The sequence below is a fragment of the Narcine bancroftii genome, chromosome 6, assembly GCF_036971445.1.
Source record: "Narcine bancroftii isolate sNarBan1 chromosome 6, sNarBan1.hap1, whole genome shotgun sequence".
Lineage (NCBI taxonomy): Eukaryota > Metazoa > Chordata > Chondrichthyes > Torpediniformes > Narcinidae > Narcine > Narcine bancroftii.
The window spans coordinates 172,942,968-172,968,105 of NC_091474.1; the positions used below are offsets into that span (position 1 = coordinate 172,942,968).

General features: G+C 41.1%; 1 protein-coding gene across 1 annotated transcript in view; it reads left to right on the plus strand.

Moving 5' to 3' along the window:
* tnfrsf21 (tumor necrosis factor receptor superfamily, member 21) overlaps positions 1 to 25,138 on the plus strand; it is a 64,929-nt gene that overhangs the window by 16,388 nt on the left and 23,403 nt on the right. Inside the window, exons 3-4 of the mRNA XM_069886762.1 lie at positions 747 to 1,166; positions 14,772 to 15,037. Of these exons, the coding sequence (XP_069742863.1) occupies positions 747 to 1,166; positions 14,772 to 15,037 (686 nt within the window). The remainder of the gene's footprint in view (positions 1 to 746; positions 1,167 to 14,771; positions 15,038 to 25,138) is intronic.

The window sequence follows — 25,138 nt, forward strand, 5'->3', positions numbered from 1 at the left end:
GGAGATGGAGTTAGGGCAGTATTTATGCACATAGTCATGAGTGTCTAAGGAGTATCGGTAGGAAGGCTGAGTACTCTGCCTTGCAGGGCACAAATTTGAAGGATTATTGTGGAGGAGGTATTGTCATCAATGCTCATTGATTGCACTCTGCAGGCCAGGAGGTCTATTTCCAATTGCGGAAGGGTTGCTGAGCTCCAGTTGGAGTTTGGAGATGAGTTTATTTGGGATAACAGTGTGGAAGATAGCTTTTGTTGATAGATAGTAGTCTGACCTGGCCCTGGAACATCTTGTCAGCAAGGATGTGGGAGCGTAGAGACAGAGAAATGGTGTCTGCTGCTGTCCTTTAGCAGGAAAATTAGCTTTGGTAAATTGCCTCTGGTTTGCTTGGGTGGCAGATAAGCAGGGTAGGGTAGTTCAAGGGGATGAGAGGAAAATTGGGATGAGTGTAGATGATGTTTCAATGTGTGGCACAAACAGTGGGCTGAAGGGCCACCCTCCATGCTGGATGATGTTTTATCAGATTCATGGTCTTGAGCATTAAGTTTTCTTACGATGCTCAATGCACTTCTTTGTTCTCTGTGCACAAGAGATCCATTAATCCCAGTCCAGTTGTTGAGATGCTGCCTGTGTGCTGGAATAAAATAAGAGCCTTTATATGGAATATTGCAATTTTCTTTTGGGGGTGTGGGTGGTAAGGCATTCTTTTCCTGGGAGGGGAAAGAAACATTTTCTTCCATATTTTTCAGGTATTCCTGACCAATCAAGCACCACTTCTGCAACAACGCATTCAATCAGTGGAGCCACCAAAGAAGCACATCTTTGGCATTCTTCCCACTTGCGTCCAAATCCTGCTCTTTCAGCTTCAATGAATTTTCAGCCAGAAACCTCAAGAACAGGTGCTGATTTCAGACCTCGCAGGAAAGGCCCACCAAGACCAAGCGAGCACAAGCACTTTGACATCAATGAACATTTACCGTGGATGATTGTCCTTCTTCTCCTGTTGGTGCTGGTGGTGACAGTGGTCTGCAGCATCAAGAAAAGCTCCCATGTGCTGAAGAAAGGTCCAAAACAAGACCCCAGCAGCATAGTTGAAAAAGCTGGTCTCAAGAAGCCGATTTCCCCTCCCCCCAATAAAGAAAAGTGGATCTACTGTTCGAATGGCCAAGGTAAGCAAGCAACTTCAGATCTATCCTGCAAGTCGGTTATACAGTGTTTAAACCTTATCACAGCAGCAATTAGTGTTTGGGTGCAGCAGATGTGATGTGATTCAATTATTCAATTTTATTATCAGCACCTATTGATGTTGACGTCACTGGTGGTAAGGAATTGCTCAAGAGGTCAAAGGACCAGATTAGGCTAAATTGACCTTGCTATCCAGAAATATCGCCCACGGATTCCCTGAAATGTTTTAATCCAGACTGATATGAAGCTTTCTAGTCATGAGCCTCAGTTTTGTTAGCTTGCCTTTCTTGGAAGCTTTTTGTTAAATCCAGATGGAAAAAGTTGCCTTCCCTTCTAGTGTTCATTTTGATTAGCCAAACACTCTTTGGTTTTGTTGAGATCCATGTTGTTATTGATTAATTCAACTCTGTCCTTGACTACTGTTACAATGCACAGTTGTAGTTTTAGTCCTTTCAAGAACAAGGGTATCATTTTCTTTGTACTCTGATGACAGCTCCCCACAGAGAGGGAAGGTTGGCCCAATCCTAACAATCCATTGGGCCAGCTGACTAAGGCAAACTAAGCATAGACAACCATTCAATACATTAATTTCACCTCATTCATTGCATGCTATCTTCTTCAAATATTCAGCAACAACCTCTTCAACAATTTAAAAAAAAACTAGTACTAAGCATCTAAAGAGATTTTTTACACAGAAATCCCACGATATTTCTCTGAGGAAGACTTGGCATTCAGCTGATTCATTTATACAGAACCAAACAAAGCCAGCATAATGCCGGGTCAATTTTCACACATCCGGGTGAAAAGAGGCGGGATGTAAAGCAGAACAGTATCTACATCGGCGTCTAGTGTCATGTATAACATCCTGAATTTGACAGCATATTACACCTGTGACAGATTATAGATATGTTTTGGGGCAGGCTTTTAGTGTAGGTCACATACAAACACTTTAAAACAGATCATATTTAAAATACTGGAGCTCTGCTCATGCTAGATAGGCTGGCACCAAGAGCCTTTGGAAAAGTTAGGTTACTTAAGTTAATAGTGATAAGAGCGCAGATGTGAACTGGGTGCCCCCATCGCTGGTGAGGTGACCCAGGACGCCGAACCGGGCGACCCAACCATGCAACAGTGCTCGGGGGCAGGAGTTGGTGGTGGCGTCTGGCATCGGGATCGCCTTGGGCCAGCGAGTGGTGTGGTCCATCATCGTAAACGGGTAATGGTTGCCCCGGGAAACTGGTAAGGGCCCAATGATGTCCAGGTGAATGTGGCTGAACCGTTCCCGGACGTGCTTGAACACCTGTACGGGTGCCCTGTTGTGCCTGTGCACCTTGGATGTCTGGCAACGGGTGCATGTTCTGGCCCACCCCACCATCTGCTTCCGCAGCCCATGCCATACGAACTGTTCAGCCACCATCTGGACCGTGGACCTGATGGACGGATGTGAAAGGTCGTGGATGTGATGGAAGACCTGCCTGCGCCACTGCTGGGGAACCACTGGTCGCGGGGTGCCCATGGAGAAATCGCACAGGATGATGCCTTCGCCGCTCAGACTCCTGCAGCCCCTTGAAGCTGTCCGGGCGTGGAAACTTCCTGATAGCGGCGACCTTCGCAGCGGCGGGCTTTGCTCCTTCGGTTGTGATGGTGTGGCCCAGGAACTGCATGGACTCTTTCCCGAACTGGCACTTGGCCGGGTTGATGGTAAGGCTGAAGCCGGCCAGCCGGGAGAAAAGGGCGTGTAGGTGGGCCTTGTGTTGCGCCCCGTCCTTGCTGGTGACGAGGATGTTGTCCAAATAAATAAAGACGAAATCCAAGTCCCTGCCCACAGAGTCCATGAAGTGCTGGAAGGTCTGAGCACCGTTCTTGAGCCCGAACGGCATGCGCAGGAATTCAAGCAAGCCAAAGGAGGTGATGATGGCCGTCTTGGTATGTCCTCAGGGTGCACCAGGATCTGGTGATATCCACACACCAGGTAAACCTTAGAGAAAACCCTAGCACCGTGCAGGTTGACCGTAAGGTCTTGGATGTGAGGGATGGGGTAACGGTCAGGAACTGTTGCCTCGTTGAGCTGTCGATAGTCTCCGCAGATAGAGGCGACTGTGTCCTTGGCCAGCCACTAACAGCGGCCGGCCTGGTCATTTCCCTGGAACACTTTCGAGCCTTGGCTCCCCAGCGCTGGTGGTAGAAGCAGAGTCCTGGAGCGGATGCTGTGACCTTGGTTATGGTCTTGGGGGCCCCTGCAGGTGTTGGTTGCTCTACTGGAGTGCTATGGGCGGGCTTGGCGTGGTCATGCCCGTGCCTCTTGACCTGCTGGATTGCTGAGCCCTCCGGGAATCATGCCAGCCATAGGTCTCGGTCCTTCTGGGCGACCTTCCTCAGGTCGGTGAAGCTCTCCTCGACCAGCAGAGGCCGGATGTCCCCAGGCATATAGTCGAAGAAAATGCGCTTGAAGAGTGGGCAGTTGGTGTGCTCACCCATGAGCGCGAGCATCTTGTCCATCAGCTCAATCAGGGACTTGTCCCCCAGGGCATCGAGGTGCAGCATCCGAGTGGCATGCTGGAGTCTGGATAGTCCGAGGGATCTGTTAAGCACTCACTTGATGGTCTTGTATTTGTCTTCAGCAGGTGGGTGCTGAAGGAGGTGCAGCATGCGTCTGGTGGTGGCCTGGTCCAGGGCAGCGACCACATGGTAGAAATGGTCAGAAGAAATTAAATATTTAGGAATTAAACTTGATAAGATTTGGATCATGTATATAAGCTAAATTATTTGCCATTATTTTATAAAATAAGAGGATTTAAATAGATGGAAAGACTTGCCTATAACATTAATAGGTAGAGTTAATTGTATTAAGATGAGTGCTTTTCTGAGAATCTAATATCTTTTCAATCTATTCCTTGTAAAGTTCCTAAAAAATTCTTTAAAGATTTGAATTCTATAATTAGAAACCTTTTATGGAAAGATACAATGGTTATGATTTCTTTACAAAAATTAACTTGGAAATATGAATTGGGAGGTCTGCAACTTCTGAATTTTCAAAAGTATTATAAAGCAGCACAATTGAGGTTTATTAATAGAATGTTTGATTTTGATAGTTCGTTAGTATGGGCCAATATTAATTGGTGAGAAGAATGACAATTTATTTAAAAATGGAACAATAAGTTGTTAATAATCAACCTGTCTTGAGGCATTTAATTGAATTATGGAACAAGATAAATTATAAAATGGGTATGCAGGGGAAAATTTCAGTTTAAAAAAAACCTTTATATCAGTATAAACTCTTCTCTTTACTCTTAACAATAAGTTTTTGAAAATATAGAATCAGAAAGGAATTAAAACTGTTATGAAGGTGAATGTTTTATTTCTTTTCAAAGAATGAAAGAAAACTATGGAATTCCAAATAATTTTTTTTTGTTATTATCAAGTTAAGGCTTTATTGGATAATTTTGGACCTTTTTAAGATTACCAAGAGAAACTAAATTTGAATTTTTGATTATTGAAGGTGGTACAAAAATGTTTATTTCTGAAATGTATAAATTATTATGAAAGATGTTTAAATTAAATATTCATAAATTGAGATTAAAATGGGAGAATGATTTGGGAATATTGATCAAGATTATTAGAGATCTATATGTAAGGATAGTATGATTAAGATTATTAATTCTATAGATTAGTACATTATAATTTCATTAATTGTATTTAACCCCTCAGAAATTAAAAAAAATGTATATAATAAAAGAAGTGGTTCTTTTTTATATTCGACTTGGCTATGTGATAAGGTTAAGTATTTGGTGCAGGTCACAGGACTGTAATGTGTTTTACATAGACTTTGTGGGATTTTATTGTTCTGAAGAGTGTCTGACATCCTAGCAAAACTGCAAATCTCCATTTTCTGTCCACTAGTTTAGATAGAATACTGGAAGTGCGGTATGTGATGTAGCGATGTGTATCATTGCTTTGTCATAATGATTAGCCTATTGGTCGAGAAATATCTGCACTTCAGTTTAGACTGCAGGTGTTCTGCAAAAAGGGGTCAAGCAGGTAAAAAGTCGGAACTGGAATTGCACCTTCATTTCCATTTCAAGCTTTTTATTCAGCATGCATTTAAAAAAAAACATAATTGATTAGTCATGGAAATCTTCCTGACTTAATCAGGATGTTTCTTTACTACTTTGAGTGAGTTACTGACCCAAGAATGTGATGGCACTGCATTTTTATTTATGTTTAACTTAGTTCCTGTGTCCAGTCACTGGACCTACCATTATTGGACCTGCTTAGATTTATATTTGTGACACTTTGTTTTCCCAAGGTTTTAGATATCTGTATTGCAATGAGATTGTAAAGCCGTGTGATAATTCCTTGAGGAATTGTCACTGAGCTGCTTCATGCTTGTATTTGTGAACTGTTTTCTGCTGCAGAGACCCATGTATGTTCTTCACAGGGCTATTCAATGGAATTCTGTAAATTGTACCAAAGCATGGATTCTGCTTAAATTGCAATAAATTGGTGAAATTGTGCCTCTTTAGGGTCAAACAAAAGTAATAAATTTTCTCTATTTATATACATCAGAATTTGTCACGAACATGTCATGAAATTCATTGCTTTATGGCAGCATTGCAAGTGCAAAATGACTACAAACTACATTTTAAAATAATAAATTACGGGTAGTGAAAAAAGAGACGAGTGAGGTAGTGTCTGTGGTTCAATGTCCATTCAAAAGTCTGATGATGGCAGTCAAGCTGTTTTTCTACTGTTGTGTTTATCTTCAGGGTCCTGTACCTCCTTCCTGATAGCAGCGAGAATAGGGCATGGCCTGGGTGGTGAGGGTCCTTGATGATAGAAGCTGCTTTCTTGAGACATCGCCTCTTGTAGTTGTCCTTAATGAAGTGAAGACTGATGCCCATGTTATCGCTGGCTGAGTTCACAAGTCTGTAGCCTTTGCCTGTCCTGTGCATCGGCACTGCCTTACCATACAGTGATGCAACTAGTCGGAATGTTCTCCACTGAACACCTGTAGAGATTTGCAAGTCTTTGGTGACATACCAAGTCTTCTCAAACTCTTCACGAAGTATCGCCTCTGGGCAAGCTTTCTTCATAATTGCATCGACGTGGAGGCCCTATCTTCAGAGATGATGGTACCCAGGAATTTGAAGTTCTTTGAGGACTGGTTTGTGTTCTCCTGACTTCTCCCTTCTGAAGTTCAGTCATTTCCTTAGTTTTGCTAATGTTGAGTGCAAGGTGGTTGTTGTGATACCACTCAACCAGCTGATCTACCTCACTGTACGTTTCCTCCTTGCTGTTTGATTCAGTCGACGACTGGTGTTATCAGCACATTTGTAAATGCTATCTGAATTGTGCTTAGCCCCACAGTCATGGGTGTAGAGAGTCGAGCAACGGCCAAATCACCCACCTGATTGTCAGTGGGGAGGCAACGGTTTCCGATTTGGTCTGACAAGGAAGTTAAGGTTTCAGTTGCAAAAAAGAGGTGCAGAGGCCCAGGTTTTGAAGCCTGCTGTCCAGTACTGGCAGGATGATGGTGTTAAAAGCAGACTGATGTACATGTTGCTGCTGTTTCCGGGATCCAGGGCTGAGTGGAGAGTCAACCAGATTGTATCTGCAATTGTGGCAGTTGGCGAATTGCAGTGGGTCCAGGAATTAATTCTTGCCGTGACTAACCTCTCAAAACATTTCATCACAGTCGAGGTGAGAGCCTCTGGGCAAAAGTCATGGAGGCAGCTCACTGCTTTTGGATAATTGATAAAGAAATCTTGAACCATCACATTTGATTAAAGTGCACCTTTGTGTCCTGCTATTTTGTGATGAAGCACATTTAAATTTGTCGATCAGAGTTAGGATTAGATCATGTTTAATTTAACCAGATTTAATTTGCCTTGATTTAATCACAAGATGTGTTGTTTGCAAACATCTTCTGTCAATTAACACTTTGTCTGTTGGTGGAACTGCTGAACAATCAACTGCCTTTCTTCTTGAAATTACCAGTCCATTCTGCAAACCAATGCCTTTTCACTGCCATGCTTCCCTTGCAGTTGATTTTTTAAAAACTAAGCAAATGGGTAAATCCCATAAAAGAAGCAAAACAGAAGTGTCCTTTGCAGTAACTTTTTGAAGCTGTGTGATAAATGTATTCAAGATACAAAATGTAAACAGTATAAATTTTTTAAAAAGTTCTTTGGCAGATGTGATTTAAAAAAAAAAATTAATGTTCAACTTGAATGTACATTTTAATTGTGTGATTGTTTATTCTGAATTTTTCATATTTTCCATTTCTGCCAGACTTTCTCTCCATGCTGTTTGTTCAATGGTCTTCAGCAAGAAGAGAAGGTATTTTGAGCAATAGCTGAAGCACATCCCCTTACTGCAGATGATGATAAAAACTGATTTACTTTGGATTTAAATACAGTTCACACCTGTTTGAGGGCCCCTTAATCTGTTAATGCCAAGCAATCCTTCTGGAGAATATTGTGTTGGGGTGGGGGGAGGAGTTGGGAGGGAATCAAATGGCCATGGTAGCCCCTTTATAAAGCAATCGTTGGGGTCCTTAAAATCTTATGTGGAAAAAAAAGCAAGGTGGTGCTAAATCGAGGTTTCGATTAAACCCCTGGTGGGAGCCAGGGGGCCTCCCCACTCCACCAGACCCCCCCCCCCCCCCCCCACTCTGGCCTGAGAACCTGATGCCTGAGTCCAATGACTCATTACATAAAATCAGGGTTTCACTGTAAATAACAGCAGCTGTGATATATCCCTTTAGACACATTTGTTGCTTCATCCAATACCATAGAGTGCAGCCATAGTTGCATTCATTTGCAACAAGTGTGCAGTTAATTCAGTTGTACAAGAACAATTAACTGTGGGGCCACCGACCCCAATGATCACTTACATGATTCTGAAAATTGCTTTCAAATTCATAATATGAGAATTTGCTTTGGATTTTTCATTTTTTTTGAATGTTATTTTTAGCAAATGTTTTCAAAGTAATCATTAGTCCATTAGGATGTAAAATATTTTTCACAGAATTAGAAATTTGTTACCACAGCTTTGTCAGGGACCTTAATTTGTTCTATGCCATGGATTTTCAATTAAGATTGATCTCCACTTGCCTTCCACTTCTTTGGTTTGCTTCCCACAGCCTGCATCCCAATCAATTTGATTCTATTTTGCAAGAGAGACATTATGAAACCAAAAGTAAATCACGAAAATATGTAGTTACTGTGATTGAAATAAAAACACAATTCTGAAGCCAAGGTTTATTTTACTCAGTATTTAGAATTTGATTGCTAATTTGGGCATAGATGGAGTGCTGCAACAGATAAATCTCTGAAAAGGCAAGGAGCTGTGTTCTAAACTTCTTTGGCTTGGCTTCGCGGACGAAGATTTATGGAGGGTTAATGTCCACGTCAGCTGCAGGCTCACTTGTGGCTGACAAGTCCGATGCGGGACAGGCAGACACGGTTGCAGCGGTTGCAAGGGAAAATTGGTGGGTTGGGGTTGGGTGTTCGGTTTTTCCTCCTTTGTCTTTTGTCAGTGAGGTGGGCTCTGCGGTCTTCTTCAAAGGAGGTTGCTGCCCGCCAAACTGAGGCGCCAAGATGCACGGTTTGAGGCGATATCAGCCCACTGGCGGTGGTCAATATGGCAGGCACCAAGAGATTTCTTTAGACAGTCCTTGTACCTCTTCTTTGGTGCACCTCTGTCTCGGTGGCCAGTGGAGAGCTCGCCATATAACACGATCTTGGGAAGGCGATGGTCCTCCATTTTGGAGACGTGACATACCCAGCGCAGTTGGATCTTCAGCAGCGTTGATTCAATGCTGTCGGCCTCTACCATCTCGAGTACTTCGATGTTGGAGATGAAGTCGCTCCAATGAAAGTTCTAAACTATGAAAGGGTTTTTTACGGTCACTGTCTTCACAGAATAAATTTGATTTATTTTTACCAGAAAAAAAAGGAAATGATTAATGTTAAAAGTAAATTTCACTGTTGCAGAAGCAGTAGTCCTGTAAACATTTTCTCTGCCCCCCCCCCCAAAAAAACCTAGCAACGAGAATTATGCAATCACATTAGTTTGAAACTAAAAAACAAATGCCTTCTTTCGGAGTTCAGTGTTGTCAGGCTTTCCATTTGTCATCTCGGAAAATTTTGAAGTCCTCAGATGATTGGATGGCTTGAAAATGAAGTAACTAATTGAATTGGACTATGTAGAATACCTTAATTGTAGCCAGGCAAATCTATTTGCTGCTTAATAGTTCATGCAAATAAGAGATACTATGGGATTAACGAGATGGAATGCATCCTTTTCATTTTATAAAATGCCTACTGTTCTTTAATGAGAATTTTAATCAAAAGAATTAGGTCAGTTAATTGAAAGTTCAGTAGAATAGTAAAATAAGTTTTTAAAAGAAGGGAAAATAAGTAGTAGAGATCATTGGATAAGAAAGTACAGATCATGGAGTGATAAAATGAGTTAATATGCAAGATGCCAGAATTGGAGAGAAGCTGATATTGCATGAAGCTGGAGGGAGGGTTTTGAAATCAAGTGCACGCATATAATGTGATGGGTTGACAGAACAGGTTGTAGGTTAAACTTGCAGTTAAACGTGCAGGTGTCAGACAAAGGGGAGAGAGGCAAGAAGGGAAAAGAATCAGATGGAATTGACTTGTAGAGTGAGAAGCAAGTAGATACAACGGCAGTCAGTGCTGGAATCTGATAGGAAGGAGTGGTAAAATGAGAGCTGTTGAGGAACAGCTCTCATCATGCTGTGACCATCCCTCTATTAGTTCCCATGCTGCTCTGATTTCAGCTCTTCCTAAAATCAGCCTGTGGCCAACCATTTGATTATTTGTCCTTTCCTTTCTCTGATTCAGTACCAACTTTTGTTTCATAATCCAATAAAGTTCTTGGTGCTGAACTACTGTACGTTAGTACATTTTATAAATAAATATGCAAGTAACAGTAATATTTGGTTATGTGGAATAATCATTTTTTGATGTATGGGAAAACCTACTATCCCTGGGTTACAAACACCTGACTTACAGACACCCCTGAGTATGAACAAGCTGACGTGATCTTATTACATTCAGGTCTGATGTATCCATTGTTTCTTCCTGTGAAGAGAAGAGCTATTTTCTTCTGTCACTCCACTTTTAGTTATAAGGTCCTTTCTGATAGGGCAAAAGTCCAAATGTAAAGATGGAAAATCTCTGCCAAAATGCATAACCATGTATCTCTGAATGTATGGAGGCTGTCTCTGAGACACACAATCCAAGCCCCCTCTAAGAGGGATAATCGGCAGAATGCAGCAGTCCACTGATCAATCTGAATGTACAGCCACGCTAAACAATTATTTAGAGACGGGCTGATGATGCCGACAGCCTGTGACCCATTTCCCCACTCGTCCCTCTCCCCTATCAGGGGCAGTGGGAGCCCTCAGGGTAGTGAAGGTTGTCAGCGGGGGATGGCAGCGAGAGCTGTCAGTGGGGATTGTCAGGGGGATGGCAGGTACAGGCTGGGACATCCACACTGGGCTGCTTTGGCCTTTGGGGCAGCTCTCTGGGGCTCAAAATGTGGCAGAGCAATGGTTGTCTTCCCTACCCATAATCCTCCACTCAGCTGGAACTGTTCTGGGAACCACAGAGCGGTTCCAACTGCCTGGGGAATTATGGGTAGGAAAGACGATCATTGCTCTGCTGCATTTTTATGATGGGTGGCACTACGGCACCAGTCGCTCCACCATCGCATCTGGAGGGCGCTACGAGGTGCCTCTGGATATGAATGGGATGCTGGAGCAGCCTTTCAGGGCTGCTGCCTGAAAGGGAAGTTCTTAGTCTTCCATCCGCTCCTGTAGCCGGCCGCAGGCAGAGGCCCGACATGAAATGACCTATAGCTTGTTCTTATTGGCCTTGTTTGCATTTGATACTATTCATTGCAATACTGTAAAGATAATTATTTTTGCATATTTTCCAAATTGTGGAAAAAAGATGAAGTATAGATGTTTGTAAAGACGACAGATTCATTCTCCAGGGATGGTCTGTAAAGTGTTTTGCAATGTCAAGTCGATGGAAACTGATGTGAAGGAAGGGAATTTTTGGAGAAAGTTTGATTATTAAAGAGATAAGGTGAAAGGGAAGCTTGGAATTTACTGTATATTTTGGCATACAAGTTGACTGGCATACAAGTCGACCACCCCACCCCCGGCTTCGTTTTAAGGGTTTTATGGAAGATCCAATGTATAAGTTGACCCCAATTTTCTGGCTGCCTGAGATGCCTTATTGATCGGCGTATAAGTAACCCCGAAGCTCGTGATGCCTGAGATGGGCCATTGACTGGTGTATATGTCGACCCCATAGATCGCATGGATTGATTTGATCTAGGCATTGGCTGGAGGTGATTGCTATCATGCAGGATCCATTTACACAACATAGCACACGATGAAAATATGAAACGAGCTTTAAGTTGAGAAAATTTGATGTGTATCAGAAGTTAGTAAGAGATTGGAGGAGGAAAGAAGAGATTTTAAGAAAAACACCAAAAAGGCAATGTTCTTTGAGAAAAGGAATCACTCATTGGCTAGAGTTGGAAGACCATGTTGCAGAATGGGTACGTGAACAGAGGCACGATTGCTACATAGTCACCTGAAATAAAATAAGAACATTTGCACTGCAGTAGGCCAAGTCACACCCAGACCTTAGTGATAACTTTGAGGCTACAGTAGGCTGGTGCAATTGTTTAATAAACAGGAAAAATCTGATATTATGGCAAAAAAAAAACCCCAAAATTGCACAGAAACTACGAAAAGATCTTGATCATAAAGTTGTAAGTTTTCACCAGTTTATTCTACGTAACCAGCAGAAACACCAGTTTGTAATGGCAAATATCAGAAACCTGGAAAAAAAACCCATGAATTTCAACATGATAGGCAATAGAACAGTGGAATGGAAAGGTGTTAAAGCTGTGCAAACCAGAGTCATGAAAGGACCAGGTTTACTGTGGTGGTATCGTGCATGGCAGATGGGACAAAGACCCATGGTGATCTTTAAATATAAAATTAAACCAAAAATGAAATTCCCTGCAGGTATTTTTGTACATTTTCATGAAAAAGGATGGATGGATGAAAATGGTATAAAACTATGGATTGACAATGCGTGGAACAGACGACCAGGTGGTTTTTTCAAAGAATGGAGTTTGCTGGTCTGGGATATGTTTTTTAGCCACATAACTGAGAAGACTAAAAGTAGATTAGCACTACATAATACTTGCATGACCGTTATCCTGGGTGGTTTTATGTCTATATTGCAACCTCTGATGTCTGCTTGAATAAGCGATTTAATGATCATATGCGTGAGGAATGAAATTCAAGGATGTTGAGTGCAGAAAAATCATTTACGAAAGGTGGAGCATTGTGTGCTTCATCGCTTGATGTGCCGTGTGACTTCATGCTCAAGGCATTGGGCAAAGTTAAAGTAGAGACTGATAAGATCATTTAAAAAGTGTGGTGTCTCTTGTACAATTAATGGCACGGAAGATGATTTATTTTAGGACACTGACAACGAAGCTGAAACCATCTCATCAGACATAGCCTGGACCCATGTGATAGTTTAAACAGTGAGAGTATGGATGTGCTGGGTGCCATCTTTGTTTCAACGATTATAGCAAGAGTGATTTCTAAATGTTGCTTCCAAGTGATTTTGAAGGGTGCTAATTGTGTTGTTTTCAATAAATGTCTCAATGAAAATCTGTCCCAGTTGGGTTTTTTGGGTTTATCAAGGGTTGACATAAGACGAATCTGTTTTTTAAGGGTCGGCTTGTACGCCAGATCAGCACGGATTGAACTTTGAGTTGAATTTAAGGTCTCAAAAGTTTATCTGACGTACAAGTCGACCCCATTTTTTGTTTCACGACTCGACTTGTACGCCAAATATATGGTAAATAATGCTAGAGTGTGTGATTGATGACTTGCAATGATATTAAATAACCTTTTACATACAGTATAATACATGCTGTTGTTGAATTCCTTGATTTCAAAGCATTGTCATTTGGATAAAAGCCTCTATTGGGAATGCAGATTTGCCATTTGATAAGCTTGCTGCACAATATCATCAGTGTTGAGTGTGGTTTGGAATCTGCATGTGGCTAAATTTGCAAAAAATATTTTCCTCTTGCAATACCCTTTCAACCAATTGTTGGCAAATTTCCATCCGGGACCATTGCTTGAAGAGGGCGCACAAAATCAGTGAACTGGTGCGGACTCGAAAGGCCAACATGGCCTATTTCCGCTCTGTAAATGGTTATATGTAGCTTGAGTCTTGATGTAGCTCTAGATGTAATGTGCTTCCACACCAAATTGCAATTGTGAAGCTGCATTTCAAATGGAGGTTGAATTTGAACATAACCATTCTATTCACTGTAATTTCCCGGTTTGTTTGTTGCTCAGAGTTGAACTTTATTTCTGTTTACCGGTGGTAATTTTTCCAGTGAACATGGAGGGTGATAACAAGTAACATTCTTCCCTTTTTATTGAAATAATCCAAGTGGCGTTGGAAAAATGATATGGAGTAGAATGAAAAGTTGACCATTTGTGACTGATTAAATAATGGAATAACCAGGATTGCTTGCAGTGATTCCATTGCATTGATGCTTTAATCATGAGCATGGTTCACACATAGAATTAGAAATGTCAGACATTTTTAATTGTCACGATTGATTTCATTTTGATCAAATATATATGATTGTGTAATTGTTTCTTCTTTGCTAGTGACTTGCATGCTTTTTCTTTCCTTTAAAAATATTTTTTATGGATTTAATAAAGAATTTGTAGGAATAATACATTTTTAAAAATCAAATGAAATTTTAGAGAGACAGCATGGTAACGGAAGCTTCTGGCCCATCAGCCTGTGCTGTCCAAATGCAGTATAAACCCTGTATATTTTTGGAAGGGTGGAGGAAACTGGAGCATTGGGAGGAAACCCATGCAGACACTGTAAGAACGGACAAACCTCTTGCAGGTAGAGCCAGATTCAAACCTGCGTCGCTGGTGCTGTAATAGCATTGTGCTGACTGCTATACTAAACAAGTTGTTATTTAATTTTGATTTAATTAAATGGGGTGGCATGGTTAGTGCAATGCTGTTGCAGCGCCAGCGACCAAGGTTTGAATCGGGCATTGCTCGTAAGGAGTTTGTTCGTTCTCCCCGTGTCTACATGGGTTTCCTCCCACTCTTCAAAACGTGAGGTGGTGAGACGGCATGCACTCAGGGACGGAAGGGCCTGTTCCTGTGCTATATGCCTAAATTTTTTAAAATTAATTTAAAGTTGAAACATGTAAATTTAAATTTTACTTGGACTTGAACTTTTGATTTTTAAATGCCTTTTGTTCTCCAAAAGGTTTAAAATTTGTATTCAGCAAACATTGCCCACGTGCATATCTCAACTTTGAGAACTCAAAAAGCAGTTAAGTTTTAAATGTCAATAACGTGACCTTATGTCTTGGGATGTAAGCTTAGCTGTACATTTTGAAATATTTGTCAGATACATTCATTGTTAAAACTTGAAGTTCTAACTAGTTTGTTTTCTTTTAATTAGGCGTTGACATTCTGAAACTTGTTGCAGCTCAGATTGGTAGTCAGTGGAAGGACATATACCAGTTTCTTGCCAATGCAGCTGAACGGGAAGTAGCAGCTTTTTCCAATGGGTACTCAGCAGATCATCAGCGAGCTTACGCAGCCTTGCAACACTGGACCATTCGAGATCCTGAAGCCAATCTGGCAAAACTCATTAGTGCCCTTCGTCGCTCTAAACGAAACGATGTGGTGGAAAATATCAGAGGACTAATGGAGGATACCTCTCAGGTATGTGCCCACTCAGCCACTTGATGTAGATATGAACATCTGAAACTCCTATAGATTTAGTCCACAACTTTCCAAAAGCAGGAGAGCAAGAGGAATAGCAGGATGAATTTCTTGTGCAAATAGCTATAATTATAGACAAGACGATGGCTGCAAAGAATATGAAGTGTTATGATACATGTGGCCATTCAGTCATTGAATTAATGTTGCCATGAGATAGACTAATCTTATAAATTTCACTTCCACATGCCCCTGTAAGATTTAAAGCATGAATAGGTTCAAGTATCTCGATGCTTTGCTATGAAAGGCCCTTTTAAGGGGTTTTTAATGCTCTAAAACAATTATCAAAAAGACAAATTTGCCTTTTATGCAGAGGACAGAGAAGGCAGATGGCGCGGTTCTTTTACACAGGGAGTTTCTCCTGCCGATTTCCGAAGGTGAAAGAGGCAGGATGTGTAGTGCAGTAGCACTGCCCGCCATGGTGACATGGAACATACACGCCGGGGAGTGAAAGTGTCCATACACAATAATGGCGATTGAGGAGCAAGTAAGAGTGATAGCGGAGATCTGTTCGAGCAGGCCTTAGAACAAAGGCACATTGCAATCTCCTTTTTCCCGAACTGGCACTTAAAATTCACACTCTTGGGTTGTGGGCTGACGACGTCATCGTGAAGCCAATAGCCCTCCCCCTTTGGGGCCGCTTTCAATAGCAATCCTTTTGCACAGGAGATGGAGCGACTAAGTTTCATCTCTGAAACTACTCCCCTCGGTGGAGGGAATCGCGTTGGATCCGCCAATCCATCTTTGGACTTTTTATGCAGGTAAGTGGAGCATCTGAAAGACAGAGGAAACCTGTATAATTTGCCAAATTTCACTATAAAGGCCCTTTTATAGTGCAATTTAACGAATTGTAAAGACTAATTTCCTCTACCTTTTAAGATGCTTCACCTAATTGCATAAATGTTGCTCCACCTCCAGCATAAAATGATTACTGGTGAAAGTGACTCCAAAGGGGAGGGCTGATGATGTTCTCAGCCTGTGACCCAAGAGCGTGAATTTTAAAGCACCCATCTGTGAAAGAGTTCTGAATTTGAAGACTGTTCAAACAGATCTCCGCTGGTGCTCTTATCTGCTCCTCATTCACCATTGTTGTTTATAGGGTGCTTTCACTCCCCTGCATGCATGTTCTACATCATGGTGGCAGACGACGCTAATGCACCTCACGCCCTGCCTCCACCTTCAAAAGCAGGCTCGGGAATCTCCCTGCGTAAAAGGACTGCGTGATCAGCCTTTTCAATCCTCTGAATGAGTTTGCCTTTTTTTCTGGAAATGTGAGCAGGCGATAACACAGCTTTTGTGCATAAAATCCCCTAAAGGTTTTCAAGGGAGGTCAGAAACACGATAGTGGAATAATGGAGAACAGAGTGGTGGGCTCTTTGAACTATAATTTAAATAGCTAAAAGGAGGGTGAAATCATTGCATATGTTGTGCATTTACTCATACAGTTTGGGGACATTGGAGGAGGAGTTCATTATGCCATTAAAAACTGTGATTGACTAAATGTAGAACAATCTATTCGGTTCTGTTCCTTTGTACTGCAAATTATTTTCCCTAGGGTGCCTATTTGATTCAAAGCCCTGTATTGTTTTGGTTCCTACCATGCAGTCAGTAAAAGATTATAACCATACTAATCTGTCTTTTCCTTGCCAGCACTAACTGTATCTTTTGTTCCTCACTTTCATTTTATGATCCCTAATCCTTGAACAATATCTGATAATAATTGTTAATATCCTTTGATTTTGAAGGCTATCAAATCTCAGCCTCACAGGTTCAAGGAGAATGCAACAGTTTTTTTCAGCCCATCTTGTACATGAAGTTTTTTTCTAATCATTCCATTAATGTATTCTGGTTTGGAATGATGTCAGTGTTTACTGGAAACTCTTATTTTTTTTCATATTATTGATATATTATTAAGTCCTTGGTTGTTCTTCTAAGTGAGGCCATTTGATTTAATAATACAAAATGAAATTTATCATGTTTGGAGAAGCTTTGCATTGCCTCTCCACCAACGTGTAATGTTTGGAGTAACGTGTTCTCTGTTACTATTTTAATTTGGTGATGACAACCCACTCCTCTTCCCCATTTAATTTGTTTTTAAACTTGCTTTGAAAAGTTTTTTTTTGCTGCAGAGCAGCTTTGTTTAAAATACTTATTTTTTCATTTTTATACAAATGATCAAAATAATTTGAGCATTTGCTACCTTTTTAAGATGTAAAGATAATTAACATAACATAAATAACATAACAATTACAGCACGGAAACAGGCCATTAGGCCCTTCTAGTCCGCACCGAACCAAACACCCCTTTCTAATCCCACCTCCCTGCACAATGCCCATAACCCTCCATCTTCTTCTCATCCATATACCTGTCCAACCTTTTCTTAAATAATACAATTGACTCCGCCGCCACTATTTCTCCCGGAAGATCATTCCACACAGCTACCACTCTCTGAGTAAAGAAGTTCCCCCTCATGTTACCTCTAAACCTCTGCCCCTTAATTCTTAACTCATGTCCTCTTGTTTTAAACTTTCCTCCTCTTAACAGAAATAGTCTATCCACATCCATTCTGTCTATCCCTTTCATAATCTTAAATACTTCTATCAAATCCCCTCTCAACCTTCTACGCTCCAAAGAATAAAGACCCAATCTGTCCAATCTCTCCCCATACTCCAGATGCTTAAACCCAGGCAACATTCTGGTAAACCTTCACTGCACTCTCTCCACTCTGTTTATATCCTTCCTATAATTAGGCGACCAGAACTGCACACAGAACTCCAAATTAGGCCGCACCAACGTCTTATACAATCTCAACATCACCTCCCAACTCCTATATTCCATGCAATGATTGATAAAGGCCAGCATACTAAAAGCCTTCTTCACCACCCTATTCACGTGAGTTTCTACCTTCAGGGAACGATGTACCGTCGCTCCTAAATCTTTCCTCTCTTCTGTATTCCTCAATGCTCTCCCATTTACCACATATGTCCTATTCTGATTCTTCTTACCAAAATGAAGCACCTCACACTTATCAGCATTAAATTCCATCTGCCATTTTTCAGCCCACTTTTCTAAGCAGCCCAAATCCCTCTGCAATCCTTGAAAACCTTCTTCATTATCCACTATTCCACCTATCTTAGTATCGTCTGCATATTTACTAATCCAATTCACCACCCCATCATCTAGATCATTAATGTATATAACGAACAACAATGGGCCCAATACAGATCCTTGAGGCACACCACTGGTCACCGGTCTCCAACCTGACAGACAATTATCCACTACCACTCTCTGGCCTCTCCCTTTCAGCCAATGTTCAATCCATTTGACTATCTCAAAATTTATACCTAAAGACTGCACCTTCCTAACTAACCTTCCATGTGGTACCTTATCGAAGGCCTTACTGAAGTCCATATAGACAACATCCACTGCGCTACCCTCATCCACATTCCTAGTCACCTCTTCAAAAAATTCAATCAGATTGGTCAAACATGACCTTCCTCCCACAAATCCATGTTGAGTGCTCCTGATCAGACCCTGTCTATCCAGATGTTTATAAGTACTATCTCTAAGAATTTTCTCCATTAATTTACCTACCACAGACGTCAAACTTACAGGCCGATAGTTGCCAGGCTTCCTCCTTGAATCCTTTTTAAATAACGGAACCACATGCGCAATGCGCCAATCCTCCGGCACTATCCCCATATCTAATGACATTTGAAAAATTACCGCCAGAGCCTCTGCTATTTCCTCCTTCACTTCTCTCAATGTCCTGGGGAAGATCCCGTCTGGTCCCGGAGACTTATCCACCTTTATATTCTTCAAAAGCCTTAAAACTACACCTTTTGTAATCTCTATATTCCCCATATTTACCCAATTTGCTTTTTTTATCCCACATCTCCCTTTCAAATCAGTATTGGAGCTGTTTTTGATATGATCCCACTGTTCTATATTGATAAAGGGTGGGGGGGGGGGTGGTGAAGACAGTGGCAATGAACCTTTTTAATGTGGCTGCTTTTCCAAATACACTCCGTAGAAGGGAGATGTGTGTGATGTCCTGAACCATGTTCACAGCCCATTGTTATCTTTCCTTTTTCTGAGAGTTAAGGTTATGCCCAGCCTGATTTCCTGGTCTTGCTTTCCTCCTTTGCATTTTGCAATCCCCATTTTCTTTTAACTGTTCTCTTGTCTGTGTTCTTGCTTTGTAACTCCCATTCACTCATTGACCAAATAACTTGATTTGGAGGCATTCTCTCACCCTTGGCCTCCCTGCAAATTTTAAAAAACGTTGTTTGTATCATTTTCAATAAACTGGTCTCTTCCTACAGATTTGGTGACCTGGGTATTTGTAGCACTTTTTTGTCAAACATGAATCAAACAAACAAATTGTGACATTCAATGGCATCATTGACTAAAAATTGACTAAAAGCCCCAAGTGGCACACTATCTTGTTTTGGAAATGTATCTCTCCTCCTTTGTCTCCACTGTGTATAAATCATGGTCGTCCTGATACAACAGTGCATGTGATTCAGCTCCATCTCAAACAATAAGTGATAAACATAAATGCTGGCCTTGGCCAGATCCTGAAAATGAATTTTGAAAACTAGCTTGCTCGATTTCATTTTGGGCTGCATCCATTTTGTGTCATGGATGCAGTTAGATTTTCGGCAGGATGGTTAGTGTAGTAGTTAGCACAGCACTTTTATCATGCCAACAGGCTAGGTTTGATCCAGGGCTTGAAAGGGTTTCTGTTCTCCATCATGCCAGTGTGGGTTTCCTCCATGTGCTGTAGTTTCTTTCCACATTTCAAAGATGTATAGGGTTTATTTGAGCGGCACAGGCTTGTGGCCTGGAAGGGCCAGTTATAGTGCTTTACATCTAAATTTGAAACAAAATCTATTCCATTTCCAAACAATGTAAGTTGCAATAGGTCTACATTATCTTTTAGAACATTGAGTCACTTGTTTACAGGTCACTGAATAAAACTGTTGAGGAAACTGCCAGCATAGCTTTTGCAACTCGATAGCTTGGAAAACACTAGCAGTAAGCAGGAACTTAATTCATGTTGACATAACTGTAAAACTAGTAAAAGTCTTCATACTTTGAATTCTTAAGAGTATTTTAAATTAGAATTCATAAAGTAGTGCAGATCTTTATTTTGCTTCGTTTGAAGCTTAACTGTTTGATTTTTATTTTACTTGCCCTGCTTGCTAATATGTGCATGGGTCTATTTTACCTCCTGTACATGGCATCAAAGGTTTCTTTAATGTCACATAATAATACATTAAAACTGTCACATGATGTGCTTCAACCTTTGTCTGCTATAAAGCAAAATGTCAACAAAAGCATTGCCTGGTTATCCCTCACAATAGGAAAAGAGTGTCCACTCGTTCATCTCCTGTGCTCCGCAGCCTCTGCAGCTGTACACTCCAGTTTAATCCATCGGTAACCCTAGCTACAGACCTAAATTTCTGATACGATCAGGAAGCCTTTCAGTGTCTGAGGCCCATTTGGGATCCCTTTTTGCCCAGAGCGCCCTTTTGAATCCAGGTCTCTAGCAGCCCACAGCCTGTGTCAATCTTTCGAATGCGTTGCCAACAGCCCACAGCTTGTCGGAGTCATTCAGCCACTGAGCCCTTTGCTGGACCACTGTCGTGGTCGTAATCTTTGATCATCTTATCTGTATCAGAATAAGCATTTATTAGCTAGCCCTAATTTCTTTTTGAGAAGTTACTGCTTTTAATATTGATGATTTGTAGATGCAATGAACTGGAGGAACATGTGGCTAGTTGTTAAGGTAGTCATAATATTAGATTGAGGATAGGGTGCCAATCAAGTGGTTAACTCCATACTCTGAGCCTCTTCAGCATTGTTGGAGATGCACTGATCAAAACTGTTCTGCCACACTCCTGAATTTGTTTCAAGTCAGCACTCACAACAGGTTACCCAGCCTCTGATCTGTTCTTGTACCTACGTAATTTGTGTGTCTAATCCTAATTCGCTTCTGGTCATTGATGACACCCAGGATTTTCATTGAAAGATTCAGCTGTTTAGTTGGTGTAACTTGCTAGGCACACTCATTGTGAGATGGCTGTATGGCATCTCATCCAGATTAGGTTGTCTTTCTGCTTTCAGTTCAGGGAAAATTTTGTTGCTATGGTATATAATTGTGTAATATTTAATACTTTTTATCAGCAATGATTGAAGCAAGGTTACTCATGAAGCACCTGACAATACTTGGATTCAAGTTCTGCCTTGTGAAACTAATGCTTTTGAACTGCGATTATTGACTTTCTTGTCACTTCCCTTTATGAAATGTATCGATTTAGTCTTTAGAGAAGCTTTTCTTTGATAGGTGTATATTTGTTTTGCCCAAGTGGGCCACTACCTAGACATTTCTGATATTGTAAAATATATCCCCTTGCTCTTCTCTCCTGCCCAGTTGAACTGTCTTTATTTGCTCTTCTGCACCTGTTGATTTCTTCTTGTTCCTTGGCCTCTTGTTTCCTTGTGTTTGAGATTTAGATTGAATGGCCTTCAGCTCGGTTGGTTTGTTGTTTTTCTAAATGTGACTTAATTTATTATTTGGGATGGATGCCAGTAATGTTGGTCTATGGAACATCTTGATGAGAGGTGCAAGTATTTCTGGTGCATTCATTATGACCCCAAGCCAGGATCTTGTTAAACTCAATCGACTTTGCAGCATCCAGTGCATTCATTAGTTTCTTGATGTGTTGAGTGAATCTATTGACTGGGTTCTGTCCAATGTCCAAGTTTACTTTTGGTTGAAGGTGGTAATAAATATTGCAAGCTTGTCTTTGGCTCTTGTGTACTGAGCAAATACATGATTGCTTCAACAAATTTGAGCAATTTCCATTACATTTGGGAATTGCACTGCTCCGGAACCAGCCAGCCCAAGTCATCTTGTTCTTGTTGGATGTCCTTCAGTGCAAGAGTGAGGATTGTACATGGAGCATCTCAAATGTTTTTAAGATGCTGGAACATTATCTCTTTTCACATGTTTAAAATTCACAACATGAATGTGTGAACATTATTTTTGTCAAATTATTTGGGTTTGCAAGCTGTGACATACTGACTTGTACGAGTTTTATTCTACGATTCAATTTTGAAGCATTCCATTGTGATTTATTTATGATAAGAACCTATTGCACCTCTCATTTACGATCAAATTTGATGTTCATAACTGAGGAAGAAAAACCTGTTGCACATTGCACCAATTAAATTAATTCACTTTTTTTAAGCATTTCTTTAAAATGAGAAATATTTTCAGATACTTTTTTTGGCAATTGTTTAGATGATAATGGCTGGGTAAAATTTTAGTACAGGCATCAAAGACCTTGATCTGTACTCTTTCTAGGCAAATTTTCATTTGGGCTTTTGTCACCAGTCAGTATTCATTGTTGTTTGATTTGCTCAAACTTAAAGCAGTGTTTTATAAAGTGAAACTGGGAAATTTATGACAATAGTGTCATTTGCAGTCAAGAGAATTACTACCTTGCTTGATGTCATTTCAAGGCATGTACTTAGGAACTTGAAAAATGGGAGCAAGAGTAGGCCATTGGGCTCTTCTTCTCAGCTCTGTCATACAATATAATCATGGCTGATCATCAAAATTCAATCTCTTGTTCCAGCTTTGTCCCACTCCTGCCACCCCTTTTTAAAAATAAAATTCAAAACTATTTTGGTGCTATAACAGTGGTTCTCAACTTTTTTCTTTCCACTCACATACCACTTGAAGTAATCCCTATGCCTTAGGTGCTCTGTGATTAGTAAGGGATTGCTTAAGGTAGTATGTGGGTGGAAAGAGAAAGTTTGAAAATCACTGTTTTAATCGTACCTCATTGACTCGTTATGTGCATAACTCCAAAGGAAATGGGCCAATGACAATTTTTCCTCAAACAAAATATTTCTATAACCGTGGGGTCTAGAGCAGTGATACTCAACCTTCCCACTTACATGCCACCTCAAACAATCCCTTACTAATCACAGATGGCATAGGGATTACTTAAAATGGCATGTGAGTGGAAAGAAGAAGGATGAGAACCCACTCGAATCTGCCTCTCCTCAACAAACCCTTGATGCTGTCAGGTCAGTGAGTTGCAAATGGAACCTAACTGGAATAGGTGGCAAATAGTGCTGCTTTACAGAACTTGTGATCAAAGGTGTTACTGAACCACCAACACCTGACTAGGAACTCTAGCCATTCTGGAAAAAAAATGTAATGATACTTATAAAAGTCCATTTATATATTTGGACCTTTGACATCAAAATTATTTTTCCCCTGCCCCCGCCAGGGTTGATTACTGTTATGTGTGCTTGAGTGTAATCTCCCCTAATTCATGCCCGCAAAATTAATTTATCATGTTTTGAATCATCTTTGGATGCCAGGGTAAAAAAGAGGGAGGCTATTTCTACCAATTGAAAGCTCAGGAGGGGTTTCTAAAGGCCTCCACTTTTCATGCACAACAGATTAGATAACTGGTCAAAAAAAGATTGGGATAGCTACCGTAATATGATCAGAACTATTTGGTACAGTAGATAAACAATGCAATCAAAAAAATTGAGATGGATATCCAGTTTCTACTATACCTTTTTTGTTTTTCTTAACTGGCATACAGGAAAATATTTATGTAATCTCTGAGGTGATAAATCTTGAAAGCTGAGATTCATCAGCTTTGGTTGTTTCTCTTGTATTTTCCAGCAAAAGTTCTTGAATTGCATCTTTTTTGGCTGTGACTATCTGACCTGATTGATTTGTAATGGTTAACCTGCTTAAAAGGAGAGTAGAAATACTGGGCGGTGCTGCTGCTTCTTTGTGGACCTGCAGTATCCCTGATGACTTCATCTGCCAGAAGTATATCCAGCTGCAGCTCTTTCCAAGCAGAATTGAGGTCTTGATACTGGAATTGGATGAACTCCAGATGATTCAGGAGGTAGACGGGGTGATAGGAGTTACAGGGATGTCATCACACCTCGGAGTCAGGAAGAGGGCAAATGGATAACAAAGAGGAGAGGGAAGGGGAACAGACAGACAGGCAGTGCAGAGCACCCCTGTAGCCATTTCCCCTCAATAACAAGTATACCATTTTGGATACTAATTTGGAGGGGGGGCGCGGAGGAGGAACCTACCAGGGACAAGCCAGAGTGATTAAGTCTCTGGCATTGTCTGGTCCTGTGGCTAAGAAGGGGAAAAGAGGAGAAGAAGCGAGCTATTGTGTTTGGGATTCCATAGTTAGGGAAACAGATTTTGTGGAATAGTTTGAGAATCTCAGATGGTCTGAGATATCTTGGAGCCTCATACCAGAGAAGCCAAGTACCGAGTTCACGGCATTTTCTGGAGGGAGGGTGAACAGCCAGATGTTGTCCTTGTGGGGACCAATGACATAGGTCAGAAGGGTGAGGAGGTCTTGTAAGGAGAGTTCAGTGAGTTGGGCACTAAATTGAAGGATGGGACAGCTAGCATTGTGATCTCAGGATTGCCACCCATGCCTCATGCCAGTGAGGTTAGAAATAGGAAGATAATGCACCTTAACGCATGGCTCAAGACATTGTGGAGGAGGGAGGTATTCAGGTTTCTGAATCATTGAACTCTCTTCCAGGGAAGGAGGGAACTGTTCCAATGGGATGGTTTGCATCTGAACTGGAAGGGGACTAATATTCTTAAGGAAAGGTTTTCCAGTGCTGCTTCTGTGGGTTTAAACTAGATTTGCAAGGGGATGGGAACGAGTGAAAGGGGGACCATCTTCAAACAGAGTGGTGGTGGGAGTGTGGAATGAGCTGCCAGCTGAAGTGGTGAATCTGGGCAGGGACATGTATGGGACTATAGAGGGCGATAGACTAGGTGCAGGTCAGTGGGATGAGGCACAAATAAAAATGATTTGGCACAGACTAGAAGGGGGAGCCTATTTCTGTGCTGTAATGTTCTATGATGGGCAACAACCATTGGCAACATCCTGAGAAGCTACATGGAGCCTCACTTGTAATCTCAATTACAAGCTAATAGGTATACCTGGACTGCATTTCTGC